Source organism: Dicentrarchus labrax, unplaced genomic scaffold (genome assembly GCF_905237075.1).
Source record: "Dicentrarchus labrax unplaced genomic scaffold, dlabrax2021, whole genome shotgun sequence".
Lineage (NCBI taxonomy): Eukaryota > Metazoa > Chordata > Actinopteri > Moronidae > Dicentrarchus > Dicentrarchus labrax.
The window spans coordinates 34,690,190-34,715,764 of record NW_026136719.1 but is presented as its reverse complement, the minus strand read 5'-3'; the positions used below and the strand labels follow the sequence as shown (position 1 = coordinate 34,715,764).

Genomic DNA, 25,575 nt, shown 5'->3' with positions numbered 1-25,575 from the left:
AATAATCAGGTTTCATTGTTTGGACAACAGGTTCTAATGTGGTAAAAATCATCCAGCAGAGAATAAAAATGTCAAAGAGTCACATCATCATAGGTTCCTCTATCATTTTTAAATTTAGCACATTTAGCATTTTGTTCATATAAGACAAGTATAACCAGGGGAAGTCCAGTGATAAGCAAGCAGAAATTGGTGTTTCAGTTTCAATTTCAATTTCAAGTAGACTTGCCAGGTCTGTAAAGATGATGACTCATCCTGCAAATGTTTTTCTATGTTCAGAAGTCCTTAAATACTAATCTCATGTAAAGCAGACAACCATAGATTGTTTTCCTTCCTTAAAATGAAAATAGAAGCACTAGTTTTGTTTTTTAAGTCATTTTCAGTTCAAATGTTTTGTGATGTAGTCTGAATTATCTGTAGGTACAGGTGATTAAACCATTTGTTATTTACGCAATTAAAAATGTGGTGGAAAGTGTGGAGAGGTGATTACTATTATTAAATGAGCTCTCCAAATCTTCCTGCCACCCTTCCCGGCAAGTATAGATGTCTGTATGTCCATATCAATATCCCTACATGAAGAGGTTTTATTTTCCTGGCCACATGGAACGTTCTTTCTTTATGATCATGCTTCATGATACATTCCCATAGCAAAACATTAGCTCTTAAAGATGCTGAGCAGCATCTTCTGGTTCTTCCACTCTGATCTTAAGTGTGAAAAATTTAAAGTTGAGCAAATATGAATGTCTGCTGCTCTGTAACCATAAAGAGATATTTGAGCTTTTCAAAGTGACAACTGCATGAACAAATATTCCACCCAAGAGATATATAATTAAAAATGATGAATGGATACACATGTTAAATTGTTGAGACTCTAATTGAGACTTTGCTTCTGCACAAGACTCAGACTAGAAGCTTCAGCACAGTTCACAGCTTAAGGAAATTATTTTGCTGTCGGATATTCACTTACAACGCTTCTTTTCACATCCCAGAAACAGTGACACTCCCATGTTATATTCAGTTTTCTCGTCATTCAAGTTTTTCGGCCTAGGTTTTGTAAGATTTAGGCCACTAAACCTCTTGGTTAAGTTTAGCAAAAGATTATGGTTTTGGTCAATACCACATGTCCTGCCATCGCTTCAGTCAGTGGTAACATTTTCATGTTTAACAATGGCGATTTTTGCCAAGTTTAAGTGCTTTGAGTTGCCTTACTGTGAAAATTTTGCAGATACATTTATTCAACACGTTCTCATCCCATGTTGTCAAATACAGATGATGCTTTGCCATGCGCCTTTTAAACACGCGGTTAACATTGTGAAGCAGTTGCAGTTTGGGGATCAAAACTACTTGGTTAGGTTTAGGAAAAGATCGTGGATTAGGTCAAAATAAGTACATTTGGTGACGTTATGAAACTGAAAACTTTAAATAAGTCAACACTGATTTTTGATTTACATGGGAAACAAAGTCTTGTCTACTGTTAGAATGTCCAATGTTTGTGACCCATCCATCGACCCAACAATATCCTGCTGTGGACTTCACACTTTACAAGATGTACCCTGAGCATCTGACCACAGGCTGGTTGAGTATGAACATTTTTTGGCTTGACAGTTGGCAGATACATTTTGTGTGCAAAAAACCATGCACTTTTATTGCCAAAAAATGTCTGTTGTGCCTTCCTCATCTGGAGTTACAAGGAGGAGAGTTTCAACTGGACTTTGTGTTCTTTTTACCTCAGTGGAAAGACATAGACTGTGCAAAACCGTCATTGTGGTACTCATTAACAAAGTAGAGAAAGCCAGCTAGTCAAGTCCATTTTTGTTTGTCCAAGAAAATGTTGAAATCTGAACTTTAAGTCATGAAATGTCTACCTTTTACAGAATATTTTTGCTGTCTCCTTTTATGATATACTCATGAGCCTCCTTTTCACCAGAAACTATTCAAGTAAAACGCGAGTGAGAAAGATTTATTTAATGATACTGTCAAAATAAATTATTCTAACCTGTGACTTTTTTATGTAAACACCATTAACCAAACCAACATACCAATATTGAAGACTGGGTTGAAATAAAAGAGAGGGAGGCAGAATAAAATAGTTGCCAATTTGTTTGCTGTGTGCTGGAACTGTACAAGACTTTTTTTTCTGAAGCGCCTGACAAGCAGGTGAGATCAAAGTCAGGGGGACAAAAGAGGCTCAGCAGCGATTTGTCAGGAGACGAGAGGCAGTGGCCGCGTTCAGCCCTCTGATCACCGCCTCACCAAAGAAATCTGCCCATGAGAAAAAGTACAGCAGAATGGGTTCAAAGGTCATTTTGATTTGCTTTGGATTACTGGTACCTCCTTTTTCCTCTGCTAAAAGGAGTTGGGGGGGGGCAAGAAAAGGACCTGGCTAATAACCTTTGTATAATTGCAGAAAAGAAACCCTTTTGTGCCAAGAGGGTTTTTGGGGTGGTGGTGGGGGGAGAATTTTGGGGATGTCAATTAAAAAAGGAGCCCTGAAATTCTTGCTTTCATTCATGGCTGGAGCAGAGAAAAGGGGAAAGTTAAAATGTATGCTTTGGGTTTTATGTGGAAGCACTTCACGTTGCTAGGTTTGGATTCATTTGTCGAGTGTATGATAGCAAAAGGAATGGTTGGAAATATTTCAGTTGGGTAAATAATTGAGAAATGGCCAAGCTCTTTCTCTGGAAGCAAAAGCATTGCGCATTGTCTTGTTTCTTCTAAACACAGGTGTGAATACTTTCAAAATGAACTGAGGACGCCCTGCATGGGATCTGATCACCCAGCCACATTTGGAGGCGGTCAGGAATGCAAGGGTGCAGTGTAATGTGAACTCGAATGGCTCCCTGGCCACACTGAAGGACCAATTAGTCAAATTTGTATTGTGTAGATAGCAGGACAAAGCTCCCAAACACAGTTGATTTGCCTCTGCCAAACAACTCAGACAAGGTTCTGAAGTCTGTACCCAAGCCGAGGCATCAAACAGCTGCTCCAATCCTCGTCTCTCAATCTATGGCTGTACAGAAATTTTTATTTTTTTGTTTATCTGCAGTTGAGGTTCAAAAGTGAGCAGGGAGGCCAGATCCGATACAAGTGATAGCTCAAAATTAATTTGAGACACACTTTGATGCTCTAACCCTAACCTTGCCCCATTTGTAACGTTAACACTCAGTACATTAGACGTCTTCAAGGGTCCACTTGGTTCTGAGGAATTGAGACCCACCCTGGGACCTTAATCAGACAGAGTCCAAATTAGAGTCTAACTGGGCTTCACTGCCACAGGTCTCAGGTCTGTCACCAGCTTTCCACCAACATGAAGAATCAAGGATTCAAGGAATGTGTATTCATCATTATTCAACACAAGGCTATTCCTTCATGCTACACACACTCTGTCGGCTTGGAACATGGTCCGCCTTTAAAGTGTTGATCCAGGATGTTGATGAAGCAGGTCTCTGTAAAGATCTGGGCACAACAGTCTCTGATTTCCTGTTGTCTGGCCAGCCTGACTCCCATTTAGAAAAGCAGCTAAGCCCGACCAGCATGGCTCCTATCTGGCTCTCATGCTCTCCTCCTGGAGCGACAGCACCCACTGTTGATGGGCTGGTCCTGTCCAGTCAATCTGGCTGGGTGGATCGTCCTCAAGGTCTGCTGCTCTTTAATCCAAACCCTATGCTTTCTTTTCTGATGACTGCAGGTCATTTCTGTCTTAGGTAATATGTGTTTCAGCAATAAAGCCCAAAACAGATGGATTTGAAAAATCTGGCTCAGCCCTGTAAAATGAGACCCAATCAGACATCATTAAATGATTTTTTCAGCAACAAAGATACAAAAAAACAGATTGAACCAGAAACGTTACCTTACTGTATAGGAGAAGCAGTGATTTTTAAGGTGGAACTGCTTTATTCAGTGTTTTTAGTGGTTTTAACCAGCGGGTCTGTTTGTTTTGGAGAGGAGGAGACCTCTGTGGCTCATTGGTCTCCTGGTAGAAACCTAACTGGGAGAAGTGGACTGTAATGACAGCAATGGTGGTGAAGACAACAACTCCCATGATCCCACGCTACTTTACCACATCATCAAACATACTTTTTTGTTATTGTTTTGACGAGAGACGCCTTAAGCGGCAGAAATTACATCGGAGGGAAAATCGTCAAAGGTGTCTCTGTGTCCCCACAGAGAGAAAAATGCTTTCCCAGGCTGAAACCAAAGTTTCTACAGACTATGTTGGCTGCTGCTGCGATCTGTGCAACGTTTCAGGGAAGAACACAAGCACAACAGCGTGGTACAGTTTGCGTATTTAAACGACATTTTATAACACTCAGCAGGAAGTAGATCTGTAAGATTATGAAAATCTTTTCTAGATACAACCCACTGCTGAAAATATACAGTTTGGACTTTTCCACCAAGGTTTGTGTAGGGAGCGACCAAGTATTGAGGTCAAAAATGGGGCTAACCCTAACCCTTCAATCCTGCTCAAATGCATCTGGAGACGAGATCTGAATGAGGCCTAAAAGTTAGATTTAGCACTGTTTCATAACTGGAATTCTAACCCTAAAAAATTAAAAACAACAACACACTTATCCTAATGTGAAGATGTGTGTGTGTGTGTGTGTGTGTGTGTGTGTGTGTGTGTGTGTGTGTGTGTGTGTGTGTGCATCACAAATTGAGAGCGTTTGCCCTGCTTATTGCTGGGATGCTTTGTGGGCGGCGTGGAGGGGAGCGTAATTAAAATAGTTTCTGAGAGAAACAGCACACCACATCTGAGGTTCCACCCTCTTCCAGCATTTAACCACATCAAGAACGTCTCACTTAGAAAAGGCCACCAGAACAACCTCTGATACACACGGCCCGGCTGATGTTTTGGTGTGCTGTCTGAGTTGCAAGAGGTCTCAGAGACATAATGTGCACACATTTGTAATTAAAAGAGCTGCCTTTTTCTGATCACTGGGGTAAATAAAGTGACAGAGGCAGCTAGCTGGGTGATGTATGGGAGGGGAAGACAAATTAACCATCGACTCTCTGGGGGATTCTCAGCAGAGACCTTCATAGCAGCAGTGGAGCAGCGCCAAAGGGCAGAGAGATTTGTAGATGATGGTGCTAATTACCAGAATGCAAACCATAATGCGACCAAGATGGAAGCAATTTAGGCAGTAGTCATTTAGCCTGCTGCTCTTCCGCCCACCGGCTGCTGCCTCACCAGAGCCGGGGCATTAGGATGGGAAAAGTCTGGGACAAACCATTGCTTGGGTGAAGGATAAAGAATAACGCACAGGAGAGCTGCTCTGTGGCACATGGAGGAAGCCCCAGTGACAGACCATTTGTCTCTTTTTCTTAATCTAACTTTGACCATTAGCATTAGCTGGCAGAGCTCACAGGTCAGGGGGAGGAAGGAGTGTATAAATCCTTGAAAACAAAGAAGGCTGTGAACTTTTAACTGCTGAGTGAAGAGGTTTGAGGTTTACCTGCAGTGGCGGCTTAATTGTCAACTAGTTCTGGAAGAACTCTGTGGATCTATGCAGGACTGTGCTGGCAGCAGGGAGCTCTGATTTAAGGCAAATTACAAATTACAAAAAATGTTTATTGTATTGACCTCAGCCTGTCATGATGGCTTTACTGGGCTGGCTTAGAAAGCACCTGTTGATGGGGGTTAATATTTATACTTCAAGTAGATGTAGACCTCCCAAAAGTCCATAACATTTTTGTTATTTCAGAAAACTTCTTACACTAGCAGAAATTTGGCAGATAAGTACAAGAGAATGAGGAGAAATGTCTGAATCCAACAGTGAAATAAGTTCCTTTGTACTCTGTTAAGTTGTTTTAAAAGTTAAGGTAGGTTCATGACATCCAGCAACAGTGTTATTCCTCACCTGTCGCAGTCCCTGGCGCTGGCTCAGCCCGCCTGTATAATTTGGGATGTCTAATTGCTCATTCAGGATATTTCTGAAGAGGAGTTCAGAGGAGAGAGCTGTTCCGCACTCAGCCACTGTGTAATTTTATCCACGCCGCAGTCTCTCACTTCACACAGGGCTGATACCTTTTGCCTCCCCCTTTCCTTTGTATCAATTGGTCGGAGTTCAGCCTATTGTCGCCACAAGCTTCTTTTATATCTGCTCTCAGTCTGAGCACAGGCTCTCAGTCAGACTAGCAGGAGGGATTTCCAGCAGCAGCAGCAGCAGCAGCAGCAGAGGCGTGGAGCGGATCCTACCTCGGGGGCGGCTGTGCTGTCAGCGGTGTCTCTCTGGCTCGGATGTGCGCAAGTCTGGAGCTCTGGAGCGTTGGGGCCCCGAGACTTTAATGGGACCCCGAGAACCGGGCAGGAGTTTTCGGTTTTTTCACCAAAATAGTCGCTTCCTGGCCATGCCACAATGCTGATGATACCTCTGCTGGTGTTGCTGAGCCTTTCGGATCCCGTTAGTCCCCGGGCCAGCTGCGACCGGAGCCAGACTTGTGACCCCCGGCAGCGGAGGGATGCCGGGGGCCGCGGAGGAGTGTATGAACACCTTGGAGGAGCGCCGAGACGCAGGAAACTCTACTGCGCTACTAAATACCATTTACAAATCCATCCTAACGGGAAAATAGATGGCTCACTGGAGGAAAACAACCCGTTTAGTGAGTATTCACTTGGTTTTACGCACCAACACAGGCAAAACTATTATAGACAAATATAAACATGATAATGACAAATGATGTGACACGATGTGGTTTATTTTCTGTGGAAAGGATCGCTTGATTCAAAGTGTTAAATTCAAGTTGCTAAATTACATTTTTTCATTCAGATTGGTTGAAATAAATGAAACTGATTTAATTTAAATAATTAAATAATGTTTTAAATATAAGTTTAATATATTAAAAGGTGCACTAATCAGTATATTCGATTATGATGTTGTTTATGTGTTTGTGTCAATCTACTTTAGTAAATTCTGATATGATTAATCTATCAGGATCTATCAGAGTTTCACTGTCAGTTACTACTACTTCAGTTACTTCTGTGTGTGTGTGTGTGTGTGTGTGTGTGTGTGTGTGTGTGTGTGTGTGTGTGTTGTGTGCCGACATGCAGGTTAATCTCTATTAGAAGTATCAGCCAAAGTAAAACATCCAGGCGGGACAAGGCGCTGTCCTAACGGATGTATTTATCTAATCAGCGGCCATTAGAGGCTTTCTACAGCGCTCAATAGGCTATTGACTAATCAAGCACTGATTAAAAAAAGCCAATAAACGCTCTGAATTGGGCGGCGCGAGGTGGGAAATACAACCAGAAGTGAATTCATTTACTTTAAAGGTTTGTTTAGTTAAGAGTGAACTTGATTTGCATGTTTTACTTTTGTGGATTCATTAGTGGAGTGATTAATACATCTAGAGACAAAAAGTGAATCTTTCAAATATTTTTAACTAGAATGATTGGCATAGTAAACAGCCATATGTTACATTTAAGTGTGTTTCTGTGTGTTGCAGGCATCATGGAAATCACAGCCGTGGATGTGGGTGTTGTGGCCATAAAAGGGCTTTTCTCTGGCAGATATCTGGCCATGAACGACAAAGGCCGGCTGTATGCCTCGGTGGGTACAGATTCCATCTCATCATCTAATGTGTCACCTTCTGTGTGCTCATACAGCTCTGTTTGAAACTAGCCCAAGGATGGCACTTTAAAGGCCTCACATATGACGAGACAGGATGATTTGGTTTCAGTGTTTATCTGCTGTCACCTTACGTGTTCATGTAAATTGTATCATTTTAGGACTGATCTGGTGTCAGATAGTGGTGGCATTCGACTGAATGCAAACACTTGCAACGTGTTTAAGGGGCTGCCCTGTGAATCAAAAACGTATGGCAGGCTGCAGGATAAATGTGGCTCACTGTTATCTTCCTTCTCATCCCCCCAGGAAGTGTTCACCAGAGAGTGTGAGTTTGTGGAGCGAATCCATGAGTTGGGGTACAACACCTACGCCTCCCGCCACCATTCCACGGAGCAACCGCTGCCACCAGGGGGCGGCAGCAGCAGCAAGAGGCGAGCCAGCGCCAAGCGGCAGTGGTATGTTTCCATTAACGGCAAAGGCCGGCCGCGGCGAGGTTTTAAAACCCGAAGCACGGACAAAGCCTCACTTTTCCTGCCTCGGGTGCTGGGCAACAAAGACCATGACATGGTGAGGCGGCTGAGAGACAGTCAGAGTGCTCATCACCACACGCACCACCACAGCAGCAGCCGCGGTGATCACCGGAGACGCCGGCACCGTGCCAGGACAGGCCAGGGCCGAAGGCAAGATGACTGAGGAGACTTTTGGAAGAGGGAGCTGTGGCCCTATGACTAATCCAAACATGGACCCCTAATCTTGGCACATACTGTAGCTTGATTGCAACAGAGGAAAAAAAAACTTGGTGGATCCTGCCTTCTGGAAGTTTTTGTTGTTGATGCACAGAAACAAATCCATAGAAGGAAGAAGGAAAGATGGGGCCACAACAAGCGTTGGGGCACATATATCAGAGAGACTTTAGCACACACACACACACACACACACACACACACACACACACACACACAGCGGTAACATCTTTTATTTACTGAGGCCTGACTTCTTCATAATGCTACTGTCTTAAACAAATAATATAGGTAGTTGAAAGGTTCCAGCTTTGTAAAGAGTTCTTCTTTGGTACAATAAATCATTTTACCATCAACTTCACACAGAGCTATTATTGTAAATACAGTATGCACTATGCTTGTACAGTGACTCTACTGCTTTGCATTTGTGAAATATTTTGCTATCTTGAAGTGCTTACAAACACGATGGTTGTTGAAGAGAGGACTTTACACAGCAAAGCACTTTTGGTCAGATTCACATTAAGAAGCAGAGGGACACTGAGTGGGAGACAAGATCCTGTTAATATTTTTGCAACATTCTTACAATGTGATAGTCTACTGTCTGTAAACTTAAAGATGTACTTTGTATATTGTACTAATGATATGAATATTTATTTGTTGCCTGTGTTGTAAGTTATTGATAAGATTGTTTCTGCATAATGTTGCAGTTTGTTTCCACTCACCACCTAGTTCCAACATAAAACACAATGGTACTGACCCAAGGAAACTGCTGGCTTGTTTCTTCCCACTTTTCTTTCATTTGATCTCGAATCGTATCATTTTCTCTTGAAAAGAAGACATGTTTTTGTGGTTTAGTAGAGAGGTAAATGCAGCAGTGGAATCATTTACCATTCAAGATACATTATTCTCTCAAAGTGAAACAAAATCTGTTTTTAAAGTTAAATTAATCATAATTGTAAATTGAGATTTTTCTGTGGAAAACATTTTATACATTAAGTGTTTAAATACACTTAATATACTGTATGTGAGATGATGAAGTCTCTGTTTCAGTTTTTGTTTCTTCTGTTCTGTCATGCGCAGTTCTTTGAAAATCGGAAACATTTTGTTTTTAACAAAAAGAGTAAAGTAGCAGGACTTTTACCCAGACCCATTGTGCTACTCCACATGACCATAACCAGTTAAAAAATCCTTGTAGTAGCTATGTTAAGTAAAAATGTTAATGCTGGGCTTCTACTTTTAATTGAGTACTCACATACTTAAAATTAACAATACGAGAATGTAAAAACATTGTGCTGCAAGTAAAAATCCTGCATTCAAAATTTAATTGAAGTAAAAGCACAGTATTAAATATTAACTTTAACTTATTTATATGAATTGTTACATGTATGATACATCATATTTCCTAACTGGTCATTTTGTATCTAAAATGTTAATCATCAAACAATCTAAATCTTAAATTTTAAATTAAACTGTAAGATAAATATAGTGAAGTTAATAGTTATATTTACCCTTTGACATATAGTGAAGTGAAAGTAACATACAGTGGAAAATACAAGTACCTCAAAATTGCACTTTTTGAGACCAGTTTTACATATAATATCACAACAGCTGTGATACTGTCAGTATTGTAAACCTAATGATTATTTCATAGTTTCTTAGTCCCTTTTAGTACTAAAACACATATAATCCAACAATGATTTGTGGGATTAAATTAAGAATCCCTTAAGGAGAGAAGTACATGTGAATCTACATGTGACATTATTCCTCTCGCCTCGCTGCGGCTCATATGTTAAAGTACCACACCTGTTGCTGCAACACAGCCAAGCACAAACTACAAAGACGACCATCAATGTAAAATTCATCACAAGCAACATTCGGATTCTTTTGGATGTTCAGGTTTAGCCTTGCCTCACTCCCATCTATAGGTAGCTGCATATAAAGCCTTGTCATTCTATACCTGAGGGCTGGGGAGGCTTCCTGGCCCGAACAATAGCTCCTCCCAAGGGGGGCCTGGGAAGCGATGCCGCCTGAGACTTTTGGGATTTTTTTTGAAACGCCGACCAAAAGCCACAGAGTCGATAAACAAGGCAGGCCCTCCTGAAAGCAGAAACTGTGTCATACAAAGTGTAACACCTTGCTATGGCTTCTTATGAATGCCAAACTCTAATATTACTCAACAGGAATTCTGGACTGCAGTGAGGTTAGGGCCTTTTGTGGCCCCTCTCCCTGCTTGTCTAGTTTATTTAGCAACATGTATCTTCCATTCGTGCACAGATAGAAACATCTGTGGCATCCCATTAAAGATTAATCAGCCGGGCATATAAAACCACATTCATCCGCAATATCTGCTGGGCTGATGGGTTCAGGGATAAGGATTCCTTAGAGAGCATTTTGATGAGAATTGCATAAGATTTGAATCATTCTAAGCCCATCATCCAAAGAGGGAAACACAGGATCCACAGCTTCAGTAAGATGAGAATTAATGCTGTTCTTCTAGGTGTAAAAATCTTATAAAGGCTTACAAGTTGTAACAACTGGCCCTATGAAAAGTAAATAGATCATTTAAACCAGAAATACAAAGACATATTGGGCTGCCAGACTGCATTTATTATTGGATTGTCAACATTTATAAAAACAACAGCCAAAATGATTCACAATCTTTTGAACCTAAAAAGATGGTCTTACTAAAAGCTTATAAATGATCTGTACATCACCAGTAAATTAGTTACACCATTAATAAAGATGTTACTTACTTCTTATTAATTGTTTAAAAGGGGTGCCTAAGAAGAGGGGCCCTTGAACTTTTTAAATTAATGTACCCCTTTGAAATTAAATGTTTCAGCCAAGTACCGCCTGACCGAGCAAAATATGTGGTACAATATAGCAGTGCACCATCAGTGTTGGATTGATTTTTAAAAAACTGTTAAACGCTTCATTTCAAATTTATGGTAAAGCAGTTTGTGTCTTCATGCAATAACACTAAGATGGCATTTAAATTACATTATATACTGAATTTACGATATTATTATTTTAGGAATTATGCATGACTGATAATTTAAGTACCCTCCATTTGAGAAGCACTTTTTCTTTCACTCTGGGTGCACACACTTTTTTCTTTAATACAAGTTACTAATTTTTTTTTGCTACGCTATCATCTTCATGTTACATGTATATAACAATAGATTAATGCTTACCAGAGAGAATTATGTTGAGTTCAAGTTTTCAGTTTTTCAGTATTCTGGAGAGGGGAATACAGAGGTAAAACAGTATTATAAAAGTAGAATGGTGTTTTAAACATGGTCTCTGAGCTCAAGCAGGCGACTGCAGTACATTTGTGAATGTTCATTTGTAAATAGTGACCCCTAGAGGCAGACAGCTGTCTCTCTTCCAGACACTGGTGGCCGTGTTGCCTCATGTTAGTGTGCATCTAATCTGACTGTCTCAGTTTTGCTGTTCAATGCCCTCTGCAGGCAGCCAGTAAACACAAGACATATCCAATCCTTTCAGAGTTTGAAGTAGTAACCCAATATAAAAAAGGCAATTCTGTTTGACTTAAGTGACGTTTCAACCCGCATCAAAATGATCAATGAAAATATTTGGTTTGCAAAAGCTCAGCTAAAACACAATTACAAACTGAGATTTCACTCAGTGGATTGTGTTTCCAATGTTGCTTATATGTACACCAATAATCTAAATATTACTGAATGAATGTTTTGCCTTTATAAGCCTGGATAATACACTATTTTACATAAAACCTTCTAAAGACAGTATCTGGCAATAAAAGCTCAGTAGAATTAATGTCCGGTTTTTACTCATCATGTCGCCAATTTTCCACAGGGAATTACATAATGTGGACAAATTAACCAGTACAAGTCACTTACTGAATCCAGTGTGGCAGCAGTTCAGTAACAGCTGTCTAGCTGGCCAGCATCCAACTGTACTGTGACAACAATGTCAGAAGAAACATCGCTCCTCCTCTGTTTGGATATATAGAACATGACACTGGATATACACATTCACTAACAGGTAGGACACCTTTTCACATGTGTGTGACAGGAACCCATGTTGCTATATGAAAAGATGAATGTTTAGTGTCTGATACACTGGGTGGTTTAACTGTTTTATTGTTTTTCAGTAGCTGCTAACTATTACTGCTGGAAAAAAAGGAATGAGGGCAAGAAACAAGGAAAAGGACGATTAGTTGAGATTAAACTTGATATTACATCACTGTGGTTAAGGTTTGGTTAGGTTTAGGCAAAAAAAACTTGCTTGCTTAGGGTAGGTTAATGAATTGTCACATAATACTAATTATAGATAAACATCTAAAGACAAAGCCAAACAGTAACATTTTTTCAAATACTGGGCGGACTATCCAAATAAATTGTGACTCAAAGAAATAATGGGTTGAATTCTGCCCTAATAATGACTGAATTAAGTTGTCATGAGCACAACATTCAGAAGATTTATTCACGGTATGTACACCATATTTTCAGTCTTGGAAGTAACTTTTTTTTCGAAGGTTCTTACTTTAAAAGTTGTTGCTGTTGGATCAATACAAACATAGTTATAATCAATGATAATGCTGTTTGACTAAAAGTAAATTCAAAAGGCATTGTCATTGTCCTGTATTTATGTATTACAAGAAGATGCAGAGGTTTGAAAATGATAAATAAACAAATGAGCAAACAAATGCTGTTGAGACATTTTAAGCTCTGTATTCCAGCTGTCACTCAGTGAAATCTAAAACCTCTTTCCCTCAGCATAATTCATTGCACACATAAAACCACAATGGCTTCAGTACAACATAAACAAAAAATAAAGCTGTACATAATTTACAAATCTCTGCATGACTCCAGGGAAACATCTTAACATAATTTTATTTGAAAGTGATAGAAAGAGATTACAGAACCATGGACAGCAACAGCACTGCACCTGCAGGTCTGCATCCAATCCAATCCAATCCAACTTTATTTGGCTCACATACATTGCCAGATCTTCATTGGAACATTGAACCAGCCAGATGAGGCTGTCTTGGCAATCATGTGGTCAGCCAAATTACCTGGCTCCTATAAGTTGGTAGTGTGGTCTACCAGCTACCCAGGAGGTTCAGTGGCCCTCCACTTCTTCAGAGATACATGGTGGTCCAATTATCCTGGTGATCAAAAAACTCATCAGCTGTCCTGGAGGCCTGATGGATTTTCAGCCATCTAGGATATTGGTGTTGCAGAGGTCCGTCAAACTTCAGTTTTCCTGAAGGTTTGATGGTATGTCAGCGATCCTGTTTTCTGAAGGTGATGTGATCGTTTAGCCTTATAGCTACACTGGAGCTCAGAGGTCCACACGTTTTTTCTGGAGGTCTAGCTGCTCATCTGTTGTCCTGAAGGTCCAGCAGTACATCATTTATCCTGGAGGCTCAGCAGTCCATCAGTTGTCTTGGAGGCCCAGCAGTCCATCAGTTGTTCTGAAGGTCCAGAAGTACATCAGTTCTCCTGGAGGTCCAGTAGTCCATCAGCTGTTCTGAAGGTCCAGAAGTACATCAGTTGTCCTGCAGGTCCAGCAGTCCATCAGAAGTCCTGCAGGTCCAGCAGTCCATCAGTAGTCCTGGGGGTTGATTGATTTTATATGATGGCCCTTATGCTGGTCCTTGTCAGCGGAGCTTTGATGGACCACTGGTTGTTCTTTTGGTCCATCCTTTCTGAAGGTCCTTTGGACCACCAGACTGGGCCCTGTTGGTTTGCTGGTATGTCAGCAATTCTGGGGCTTGGTAGTCATCTACCAGGGGCCTCAACATCACAGGATTGCCTCTAAGATCTGACTGCATTCACGGTGCTATTTTTCCGCACACAAAGAAACAATGTTGTCATACATTGAAGATCAGCCAAATGCGAACGTGAGAAAACATTTCATGCGTGGTCAATGAGGAGCAGGACCGAGCCACCCCAGAGATCAAAGGACTGTGTCTTTGTGGTGACGGGGAGGGAAGACCCTTCAGTACTCAAACATAAAGATAAATAATGGGACACTCAGCAGAGAGGGTAAATGTTGTTGTTCAACATAGATTTAACAGGGATAATGAAATGCTGAAATAAAGGGAGGGTAAGCTGTTTAGTTCGGTTTATTTCAATGGACATCCAAGCAATGCACCAGTGCACCTGAAAGACTGTCAAGGATGACACATCAAAGACGTGCTGCCATGACACCATCAACACAGCAACTCATTTCAACACAAATCTATTCGTGTGAGAAGTATTTGAATGTTAAAAACAAATATATTAAATCAATTTGATACTACCTTTCTTGATTCTGCCTAAAGGTCTGAAGGTCCACAACATCCCTGAATAAAAAACAGAGATTTGTCTAAAAAATAAGAAGAAATAAACAAAACAAACTTTAGGCTGTTTGAATTAAGGAGTATGCTAAACCTATGTGTCTTTAATAAGGATTAAGATAAACTATTTAAAAGGTATTTCCTTTAAACAATAACCTAAATATATTTTCACATGCCATGCAAGGTTTATTTATTTTACTACAGAAACGGATACTATGATACATGGTCTATTAACACATACAGTATGACAGTTGACAAACTTGACAAGTGTTGCAGTTAACGTCAGAACTGTGTTAAGTCTTGGCCAACAATGACAGACTACTTATCATGCTGTAAACTCTCTATTTAGTCTTGCCATTGTTTTCTATAAGGGCCCGGGGCATGATTTCCCTTCTTCCAGTCTTAAGTTAGCGCTTTTCTCATTTGGTTGAATTGGACCTGTGTTTTTTCCTGTTATTGTTCATTTATAGAACTGTCTCCTGTCTCGACACCACGGTCTGTTAACTTGACCGTTTCCTATTTTACATCCTCCCATACATAAATTATGATATTCTGTTACTGATAATGAAAGCCTCACACAAAGAAGTTTTTTTTTATTATTATAATAACGCCTTTATTCATTTATCTGCGAAAAACTCTTGGCTTTGCTCTCAGATAAGACAGCTATTATTTGATTTCAATAAAGCCCCCGGCTCTGTTTGCTACGCCTGAATGTGAAAGTGTACTTTGTAAGTTTCTTCTAAGTGTGGAGCTGTGATGTAATGTGTCTGCAGGTATAAATATAGAGGCATGGCTGCACAGCGTCCATGCAGATCAATGTCGCTCCGGCGCTGAAGCCAGTGCGCCGGTCGGTCTGGGAATGAGCGCAACTTCCACACGCTGCTGTTTCTTTTTATTCTCTCTTCATTGGAAAGGCAAACGCCGGGAGGCTGCTTTCAGAGCCAGACCCGGGATGGGCTCTCTGGCGGCCCTGCGCACCGTCCTGGTCCTGGGCTTTGTGACCGGAATGGCGGGATGTGTCCCCGGCCTGAACGGGACAGCGGACCGCTGGGAGGCCCTTTACTCCCGGTCCCTGGCGCGGATCCCGGGGGAGAAGCGGGAGGAGGTCAGCCGGGACAGCGACTACCTCCTGGGCATAAAAAGGTTACGGCGCCTCTATTGCAACGTGGGGATCGGCTTTCATATTCAGGTGTTACCGGACGGTAGAATAACGGGAGTACACAACGAAAATCGTCACAGTAAGTTGTGCCAATTATTTAATACAATTATTATTTATGTATTTCTTGTTGGTTAACTCACAGTTTACTGTATAGCCCAGGTGGTTTTAAACAACATTAATAACAAAAGCAACATTAAAGCTGAGATATTCTGTTTTAATAAGCTTTGTAGAAATAAGAACTAAATTATTAAAACATATTATTAGAGAATGTTTTCAGTCACTGACTAATACAGCACCTGCTGACACCTGATCCGACCTTTACTTTCCACTCCAATCAGCACTGAAGGAGATGCTGCTCAGTCAGTAAACAGTTTATTGATCGACCAACATCTGGAGTCCTTCCGTAGTGCTTGAGGACAGTGCTGAGTGCTGTCCGCCTCGTGTGTAACCAGAGCCCGCTGTGATCCAGGCCAGCGGCCAGCCAGCACCTAAAGTTAGGACACGGCGTATAGACCCATCTGTTAAGATAGATTAACCCCCGGCGGTCCGGCCAACATAAAGTCACATTTGCAGACACGAAGAGCAACGAACATGTATTTACCTAACATGTCAAATGTAATCCCTGTCATCCCCAGCTGTGTCATATTCAAGTGACAAAGACAGAGACTGCGATACTGCTCTGATGGAGCTGACAAGCTACCTTGAGGAACTTCCAGCGTGTTGTTTTTTCCTCTGTACTATTTAAAGACAAGGCATACAAATTCAGGGAGATACATTACAGAAAATCTCTGTGAGGAATCCAAGCCACTGTAAAGCAAATGATGGCAGGAACAAAGGACACACACACACACACACACACACACACACACACACACACACACAGCTTGTCAAGACCAAATGACAAACTGCATCAGCAGGGTTCAGTAAACCTTCATATATGTCTGCATTTAATGCTGTTTACCTCCTGTTATTTTGTTGTTACAGCGAGCCTCAGGAAAAGTCTTTCTCTTTTTGTGACTACTGAAACCCACACATTCTCAGCCCTGTTTCTCATACAATATTTGGATATATCTTAAGCTCAGTTTGTGAGTTAAACTGGGTTAAAATAGCTTGGTTAAACATCAGAATTGAATTTGATCAGAATTTCACTAACTTTCATGTTAGTCATGGGTGTAAGAATTCACTGACATGACCAGCCAGGTTCGGGCCCAAAACAACTGCCATAAGTCAGGCTCAGACAGAATTATATTTATTTTTTAAAATATATATATATATATATTTCTTCTTAACAATGCATGCAACTGTAATTAATGAGTTGATTTTTGTTTGTTTATTAGTTTTAAGCACAATGTAGTTTAATTCAGTAATAAACTGTTTTAATTATTTATTTATTTCAAGAGTTTGGATTGATCTTGGCCCCAAAACTGCTTCTGTGATCCAGGCTCACACAGAACTTTTTCGGGCTTGGGTTGGGTTAGGCGGGGTTTTTTGGATCCAATCAAAGCTGTAGTTTATTACCTGTGTTGTGTTTAGATGTTCATGCTGTGTTTAAATGTCTATCCTGTGGTAATGTTGTGTGTAAACGTGTATGTACACACTGGCAACAAATTTCCTGAAAAGGACAATAAAGAATCTATCCATCTATCTATCTATCTAGTATGGATCAGGCTTACACATACCCAATAAAGGCCTGGAACAGCTAATCCACATTTGTTATTGAGCATTGAATTGTTGACCAATGTCTAAATGTGTTTAAAATGTTCATATGCCTAAGAGCCATCAGCTTCAATCTCAGACAGAAACTGAATTATTTAGCTTTGCTATGGTCTATCTGGCTCATCAACTAGGACACATGTTGGTTCTCTACATCAGACTGTTCTGTTTCAGTGTGCGTGCTTTGTTTTCCCTGAAGGTCTTCTTCAGATCTCTCCAGTGGAGAGAGGAGTGGTGACCCTGCTGGGCGTTCGCAGTGGACTCTTTGTGGCCATGAACCGGCGAGGAAAGCTGTATGGATCTGTGAGTGTACGAACGGCGTAACTGACTGTCTGTCACCAAGAAATGTGTGACTTCAGTGTGGTCACAGCCCTGGTCATAAGGGAATACCATTAATGCCATGAGTCACACTACAAGACATAAATTCAAATTTGAAGTAAAAGGACAACAGCAAAAATTACCCTTCAACAATGGACAAAGCCTGAAATCACTAAAACAAAAATTTCTTAGACAAAAAAAAAAAAAGAACGAACAGGCAAACCTAGCCTTGTGTTTAATAACTTTTTCACTAGAAAACCATGAAATTAAATAATCCGGTTATAATTATTGATAATAATAATAATAATAATAATAATAATAATAAATAAATGAAATAAGATGCATCACAGAGAGGATTCATTACTAAATATTTATACCTGCGAGGGGAGAGTGATACTACAATAGGGCTGCAACAGTATAAGATAGTTTCACGGTTTGAAAATACCATGGTTTCACGGTATAGGGTACTGCACACTTGACTATACTATATATATACTAAGTGTATATTTGAACAAACACTTTATTATAATTTCACAAAATATGTCCTTTATTTTTTATATTATTATATAAATATTATTTATATATTATTATTAATAACATTAATACGGTAGGATACAATTTTCAAAAGTAAAACGAATACAGTATAATTAAATACAATAGATAAGCAATGTGTACATGACGACGGTCAATTTTCATACCACTGCAACCTTATCAGTGGACAAAATATAAATTAGCTTGCTGATATATATGCAGTGTTGGTTACTCATTACTCGTTACTCTTTTAAACTCTCTTTTCTACTACTCCCCACAAGATTGGTAATTGTGTCCTTTCTCCCCAAACTTCAGACTTACGATGATTAAAATCCAGTTTTGTTTGTTAAAATCAAAGTAATGGAATATTTCCAGCTGCTGAATGTAACATTTTCCAAAGTATTTTCCTTCACGATTACAAAAATGAATCCAAGGATGTGATTGGATAGTTGGATTTCAAATCCGTAGGGGGTGCCAACAAAGGGGTAACTGTAATATTATGAAATTAAATGTATTAGTAATTAGTTACATTACTAGTTACTGGGGGAAGTTACATTACTACTGTAATATTAGTAATGCCTTAGTGCCCAACACTGAATATATGATCTGTTTGGATTAAAATAAGTAATAAGGAGTGTAGTCAACATGTTTGACCTGACACTGTTTAATAATGATATAAACTGGGAAGATTTGAAATTACAGATCACAGAAATAATACAATATGCCCCAAATTACAACTGTATGTAATAACATCGGACTGAATGAGTTAACAGCTATGCTGAGGTTAGCATAATCAGATATTTCCAACCAACACTAACTCTAAATTGCATTTATTACTCATTCTGAAACACTGTTGTGCAGTTTGTTTGGATGATATAATACAGCCTTTGATGCTGATGCTGCTCTCAGTGTATGTGCACTTGGACCTTCAAGTTTCTACATTACTCTTGTAGAAGTTGCATATTGGACCAGTGTTAACTTCCAAACTATTAGGGATGTCACATTATTATAACTTTCAGCAGATGAATGTGAAAACGTCCTTCCAGTGTCAAACTCTGCACATACATCATTATGCACAGTGAAGATCAAACATAATAGTGTAGGAATGAGAAGAAAAGCACATTTTTGACTGGAGGGGCACATTAAGTTTTCAGTTGCTAAGTAAGCAATTTCTCAAGTTTTAATAGTGCAACCCAACATAGTCAATAACTGATGTGAAATTAGCTAGTAAAAGGATTGCTTTACACACAACCTTAGGGATGATTTTAGGAAAAACTGGTGCAAAACAATCCAGTTCAGCGATAATGAGAACCAATGTGTAGTCATTCCAGATGGACAAACAGCACTTCCTGGTTCTTAGAAGAATACAACACATGAACTCAGTTGGAAAGAGCCTTATTATTTCCAGCTCACCAGCTATTATTCCACTCACTGCGAGAAATGAGCACAATCAGAGCATGGTGTCCCGAGTCCTGCCTCACTCACATCATTCATCATTTCATAATCTCATTTTTTGTTTAAATCTCTGACTTAAACAGCTAATGTACAATAGTCCTGCAGTCAGAAATACAGCAATTGTTTGATAGTAATCACACCAAACAATACAGACTCGCAATCCCCCCCCCCCCAAAAAAAATAAAATAAAATAAATGTCCTGGTTTTGTCTTTCCCTTCAAACAATCAGCATTTTCAAATAACCCTCACATCTCCCTCTTTTTTCTTTCAGTTGCACTACAACAACGAGTGCAAGTTCAGGGAGAAGCTCCTCGCCAACAACTACAACGCCTACGAGTCAGTAGCCTACCCGAGGATGTACATCGGACTGAGTAAGAACGGCAAAACAAAAAGAGGAAACCGAGTGTCACCCGCCATGACGGTGACACATTTCTTGCCAAGAATCTAGTGGCCTCATAAATAGACTTCACCTCAATTTGGAGACGGGGAAGTTGGGATGGGGTGGAGGGGGGGGGACTCCACACCATGATGCACTTTCACTCCAAGCTTTATGCAAGTGTATCATATTTGATCTTTTGTTATGTATATTTTTTTTAATTTATGTTTCACAGCAGTTTTGTATTTTTTTAGTAGGGGTTGTTTTTTCACCGTGGGCGGGTAAGAGAAAGATACAAGATGCTAAATGTTATTTATGTTTTCATTTTCTAATTTATCCTATATTTGCTGCTACTGAATGAAATCCTGTCTTTAGATGCTGTCTTTGCACTGATGGGAAAATATGCAAATACAGAGCAGTGCACAGGAGACGTTTATGACTTTACCAAGTTTTTTTTGTATAATTTTTAACAGAAACAGGACCCTTGGGAGTCTTAGCCTGAAAAAAGAAATGAGGCATGGGGGTCTTTGGTGTCAGAAGTGGTACTGATTACCCAAAGTTAGCACTCTTTTGTGTGGCACATGAGCCTAATTGAAACAGTATCATCTTACTGCTAGAGAGAGAGAGAAAGAGAGAGACAGAGAAAGGTGGGGAGGAGAGGAGGAGGAGGAGCGGAGGGGTCAAAAAAAAAAAAACACAACCTCCACTGGTCTGTTTATAGCTTTGCCAGGGGGGGCGAACTCTGAACTTTTCTGCCGTCAATCTCAGTGAGACCTATAAGACTGCAGATAGAAAGAGGCATCCTCTTTGACATTATATAAGTGGGGAATTTGGGTTTAAAGGCAAGTTTAAAGCGCTGAGACGCTACCGAGAAACTGTGTCCTTGACTGTGGAATAGGACTATTCTTTATTTTATGGACTGGTCTGCCTGCTTGGACAGCAGATATTGTAGTTTGTGCCAAGCTTAATAATTCAGTATATCGGCCAATATTTGATTGGAAAAGATAAAGATATTTGAACTCAAAGACATTATTGCAACACAGTAGTAAAGCATTGAATCTGAATATCTAAAGGTGGCATTAGAAATCAATGCATTGTTTTATTTCTTAGGACATTTCTCCAAATACGTGTCTTTCGTTATTGAACTTCGGCCTATCACTGAGTCTAAAATGTGGCCATAACAGATCATTAAATTATATGCCATAAGATACAATTTTAACAGATTATTTTTAAAATTAATCTGTATCATTTTTTTAGGGGGTTCCACCCCGCTAGATCTTCCCCTGTAGTGAGCTTAAATAAGATGTTGGTAAGCATATTTTTCAAACTGTGCACAGAGCCAGGCTACCTGTTTCCCCCTGTTTCAAGTCATAGTGCTAAGCTAAGCGAACCACCTGTTGGCAGTAGCTACATATTTGGCATGCACATGAGAGTGATATGGATTTAACAGCAAGAAAGCAAAAATTATTTCTCAAAACGTCGAACTAGTCCTTTACTGATGTTAGTATCTCTTCCTTCAGATTTTTTATGGGATTTCTCAGGCGATACATCAGTGTCACTCACTAAGTGCATTTCCCCTCCATACACTTCCTGGTGCAGTGATAAACAATAACACACTCAGGATAAAATAAGCTCACAAATACATTTTGTTGAGGATACAAACTTTGGCACAATTTCCAGTTCTCTGTAGCGTGTCCTCTCTTTTACTAAACCAACAGCCCTCAAGCTTTAACGTCCTGCAGCATTAGCTGTCCTATGCACTAGCTCAGTTTAGTGGCCATATTTCCCAGAATCCTTCTTTCTTTTCCTCTCTGTCTCTCTGTTAGTTTCTGCAGTTGACCGCAGCCCAGCTCTGGTAGCCATGTTGTCCTAGTTGCGCCTTGTCACTTTCCGGCTATCTTTACCCTGTGATTTACTTTTAGAAAGGATAATCATGGAAGAAATATTTACGGACAGCTGTTGGACTGTACTATATGCTAGGGCCAGTAACCCTATATTTTTCTTTATATATTTTGTAAATATAACCTCTAAGTAACTGAAGGTGCTGGTATTCCGGGAGGGGGGAGGACAGTTTTAAACCAACGGAGCTGGGTGGAAGTTGCCGTCTGAAGGTGTGAGGAGCGTTCCATTGGCTGGCTTTGATGCAATTGATGAATAAATTCACCTATCGTCAACAACCAGGGGGAAAAAAGCACTGGTGAGAAATAGGTGACCATATTTGACCTGTTTTCTAGTTTGTTTGTGCTAAACTCTCCTGATTTCTTATTCAGTCTTTTATTTAAGAAGTTTGAAATCTCAGTTTTAACATTCCACATACTTTAGCATATGCTGTAACCAGCCAAATTGCTGTTTGGGATTGTACTGTTTTCTCTGTTGAGTGCCTTCTGTAGGACTGATGATGCATTAGTGCAGAGGCCGGCCACACTGAACACACATGCTAGGTATTAAGTTGCAAATAGCTCAAGCAAATATGCAAACTGCCACTGTGATGGCTTTAGGCTGCGATTCCTTCAAACCAGCATGGATGTGCAGACTGATCCAAGGCATGCAGGCTCACTGCTGTGAGATACATATCATTGTATACATTGTCAGAATAAGTGCAGAAGCCACTGTCTGCTGGTTCTGTAACATCTCTAGTTACAGTGTTTAAATCTCTCAAACATCCCAGCTGGTCGGCAGTGATGCTTGCAGGTATACTGGTGTGTCTGGTGTGCACAGCTGTGCTCAGTGTTCTCCAGTATCACTGCTTTGCATGGTGGGCATCATGTTTACAGTAGAATACTTTTTTGCCTTCTGTCACTGAGCCAGCCCTCTATTCTGGCAGCTCATTTGGTTAATCAGCAGTCAGCAGTGTGTGACTGCTGTACTAACTTTATGCTCAAATGGTTAAACGTTAACAGTCACTGATGATCACAGATACACTCTTTGATTTAATTGTACTGCCCAACAGCATTCCAAATCCACAATTTCCCATCTCACTGCTAAAAGGTAAATCTTGTCACCAACTAAGTGTTTATGATATCTTTACCTTGAAAAACTGAGAATGATCCCTGTGAACTCTGGATAATCCACAGAACAAGCTGTTAATAATAATAATAATAATAATAATAATAATAATAATAATAATAATAATAATTACTTTATTTATATAGCACCTTTAAAGACAGAGTTTACAAAGTGCTTTGACAGACAAAGCAAAAACAGGATACTCGGGGGGCAATATAAGAGCAGAGTGCAAGGCCCTGAGGCCAAAGACAGGCAAGGCAGAAATAACAAGAAGAAAAAAACATGGTAGAGGAAAGAAGCTGATGAAAGATAGGGACAATGAAAGTGATAGTCATAAATTAAAAGATTAAAAGACAGCATGACATAAAAGCAAGTCTATAAAAATGGGGTTTAAGAAGTGAATTAAAAGAAGTCACTGACTCTGCAAGCCTTATCTCCTCTGGCAGGACATTCCAAAGCTGAGGGACCCTGATAGCAAAAGCACGGTCACCTTTTAGGTTTGTGCCTCGACTTTGAACAGCCAGAATGGTACTAAGATCCCAAATTCCCTTCATTCAGTTCAATTTTATTTGTATAATGCCAAATCATAACAGAAGTTATCTCAGGACACTTTTCAGATAGAGCAGACTCTACCCACTATGCTAAGTTTCTAATAAAAAATAATAAGAATCATGAAGAATTCCACATATTTCAATAGCATTTTTTACCTCACCAAAAATAAAACAACATAAACAGCAATTTATATACAATTTTTCGAGATGAAATCAAGCGAGGATTGGGGTCATGTGATGCCATTTGTTAAAACCAGTGAGAATTCCAGCTGCTGCATTCTGAACCAGTTGGAGGCAAGAGAGTGACTCTTGGTGTCTGCCAAGAAAGGAGAGGAGGTTGTTAGGCTTTGTTCACACTGCAAGCCTTTGTGCTCATTTCTGATCTGATTTTCCTTTTGTTTGGCTGTTCACATTATTTTTTAATGTGGCCCATATCAGATGCCAGTCAGAACAGAACAGACCACAGTCCTGAAATGACCTGCATGACCTATGCCCCTATCTATGACAAGTCTATCTAGAATCATGTAAAAGTCATGTGAATTCTGATGTGACTGTTCACACTGAGGTCCCACTGCAAAATAAATCCGACCTCTATCTGATTTGGACCACATATGAAAGTGCCCCAAATCAGAGTTGAAAAGATCAGATTCCATGTGATTTGTGCTGTTCACACTGTCATGAAAAATATGATCTGAGTCACATAAGAGCAAAAAATTCAGATTTGGACAGGCAGTCTAGTCTGCAGAACATTAGTCCATGAATGACTTTTTCCAGGTCACAGTGTGAGTCAAATCCCATTACTGTGTTCCAGGGACAATTTTTTGAGGATTATCCAGAGTAACAAGAACATTGTTTCTAGATTTTGATCTGGAGTTATTTAAAAGCCATTTTTGGATCCTGTAAGCACAACAAATAAGAGGTAAAGGGAGTAATTGGAGAAACAACCCCCCCCAAAAAAAAAAAAAAAACCCAGCATGCTTTGATCAACTTAGAAGTAAGTCAGAAAATGCTGTTTTTAAATTTGCCTCATGAAACATCAATAGTGAGCTGTTGATGAGGGTGTGTATCAGGGAGTGTATATTTAAACACACTCCTTTCGATGGTTATAGAAATGACTGGATTTCATTGTTCACACTGGTTTATATTCCTAAACTGTAAACTGTTGATATATTTCTCTCTGCTGCCTGGACATGCGTTCAGGGAAATATATATTTTTTTATCATGAGGTGATGATATGATACTGTACTATCTATGATTCTGAGTCCTGTGGTCTTATGGCAATTTTGTATCAACTACTTTTATCAGCTGTCCTGTAGTTTTATACAGGACCTAATAAAATGTCAGCTGTATGTGCTGTGCACATGACTAAAGTCTAACTTAAGGGAGGTTGACAATAAAATCGAGATCCTGTAAATGTAAGGTGTGTTGTTATCTGTATTTTTTAATAAGATTGTTGTTTTTGTACAGTGCTTTTTTTAATTAAAAATATGTATATCTGACACTGCATTACTTGAGTGTATTCATGCTAGAATATAATTGTTATTTGGGAATTATGAATAACATAAAGCAACATAATCTGAGTTTAAAGATCGCCTCCAGACATATAAAGACATATATAAATAGTCTTCTTGGAACAATAATGTGTGTCTGATGTTTTTTCCACAAAAAAAGTATAATTTCCACATTAAAATGCTTAAAAGGCCTTCTACCTCATAAAACTTCCAGAATCTCTGAATGTGCAAATATTGTTCATTTTGCTCCACTACTTTATCAAGACTGAAATGTCTCAATGGATGGATTGTCATGAAACGTGGCCCAGACATTCATGTTCCACTC

At 39.8% G+C, this 25,575-nt stretch overlaps 2 protein-coding genes across 3 annotated transcripts; both read left to right on the top strand.

The window, feature by feature from the left end:
* The first annotated feature begins 5,248 nt into the window (after positions 1 to 5,248).
* fgf3 (fibroblast growth factor 3) lies at positions 5,249 to 9,072 on the top strand. 2 transcript variants are annotated; one of them, XM_051380083.1, is made up of 3 exons: positions 5,249 to 6,597; positions 7,441 to 7,544; positions 7,873 to 9,072. In XM_051380083.1, exons 1-3 carry the CDS (start codon positions 6,354 to 6,356, stop codon positions 8,131 to 8,133), a joined length of 609 nt encoding a protein of 202 aa, XP_051236043.1. In that variant the 5' UTR covers positions 5,249 to 6,353; the 3' UTR covers positions 8,134 to 9,072. The 2 variants fall into 2 exon arrangements, with proteins under 2 accessions (XP_051236043.1, XP_051236041.1); XM_051380081.1 differs by having other exon boundaries at positions 7,869 to 9,072.
* Positions 9,073 to 15,423: 6,351 nt separating this feature from the next.
* fgf4 (fibroblast growth factor 4) lies at positions 15,424 to 25,238 on the top strand. Its single transcript, XM_051380085.1, has 3 exons — positions 15,424 to 15,868; positions 17,702 to 17,805; positions 20,078 to 25,238. The coding sequence occupies exons 1-3, from the start codon at positions 15,490 to 15,492 to the stop codon at positions 20,252 to 20,254; spliced, it is 660 nt and encodes a 219-aa protein (XP_051236045.1). The 5' UTR covers positions 15,424 to 15,489; the 3' UTR covers positions 20,255 to 25,238.
* The last annotated feature ends 337 nt before the right edge of the window (positions 25,239 to 25,575 follow it).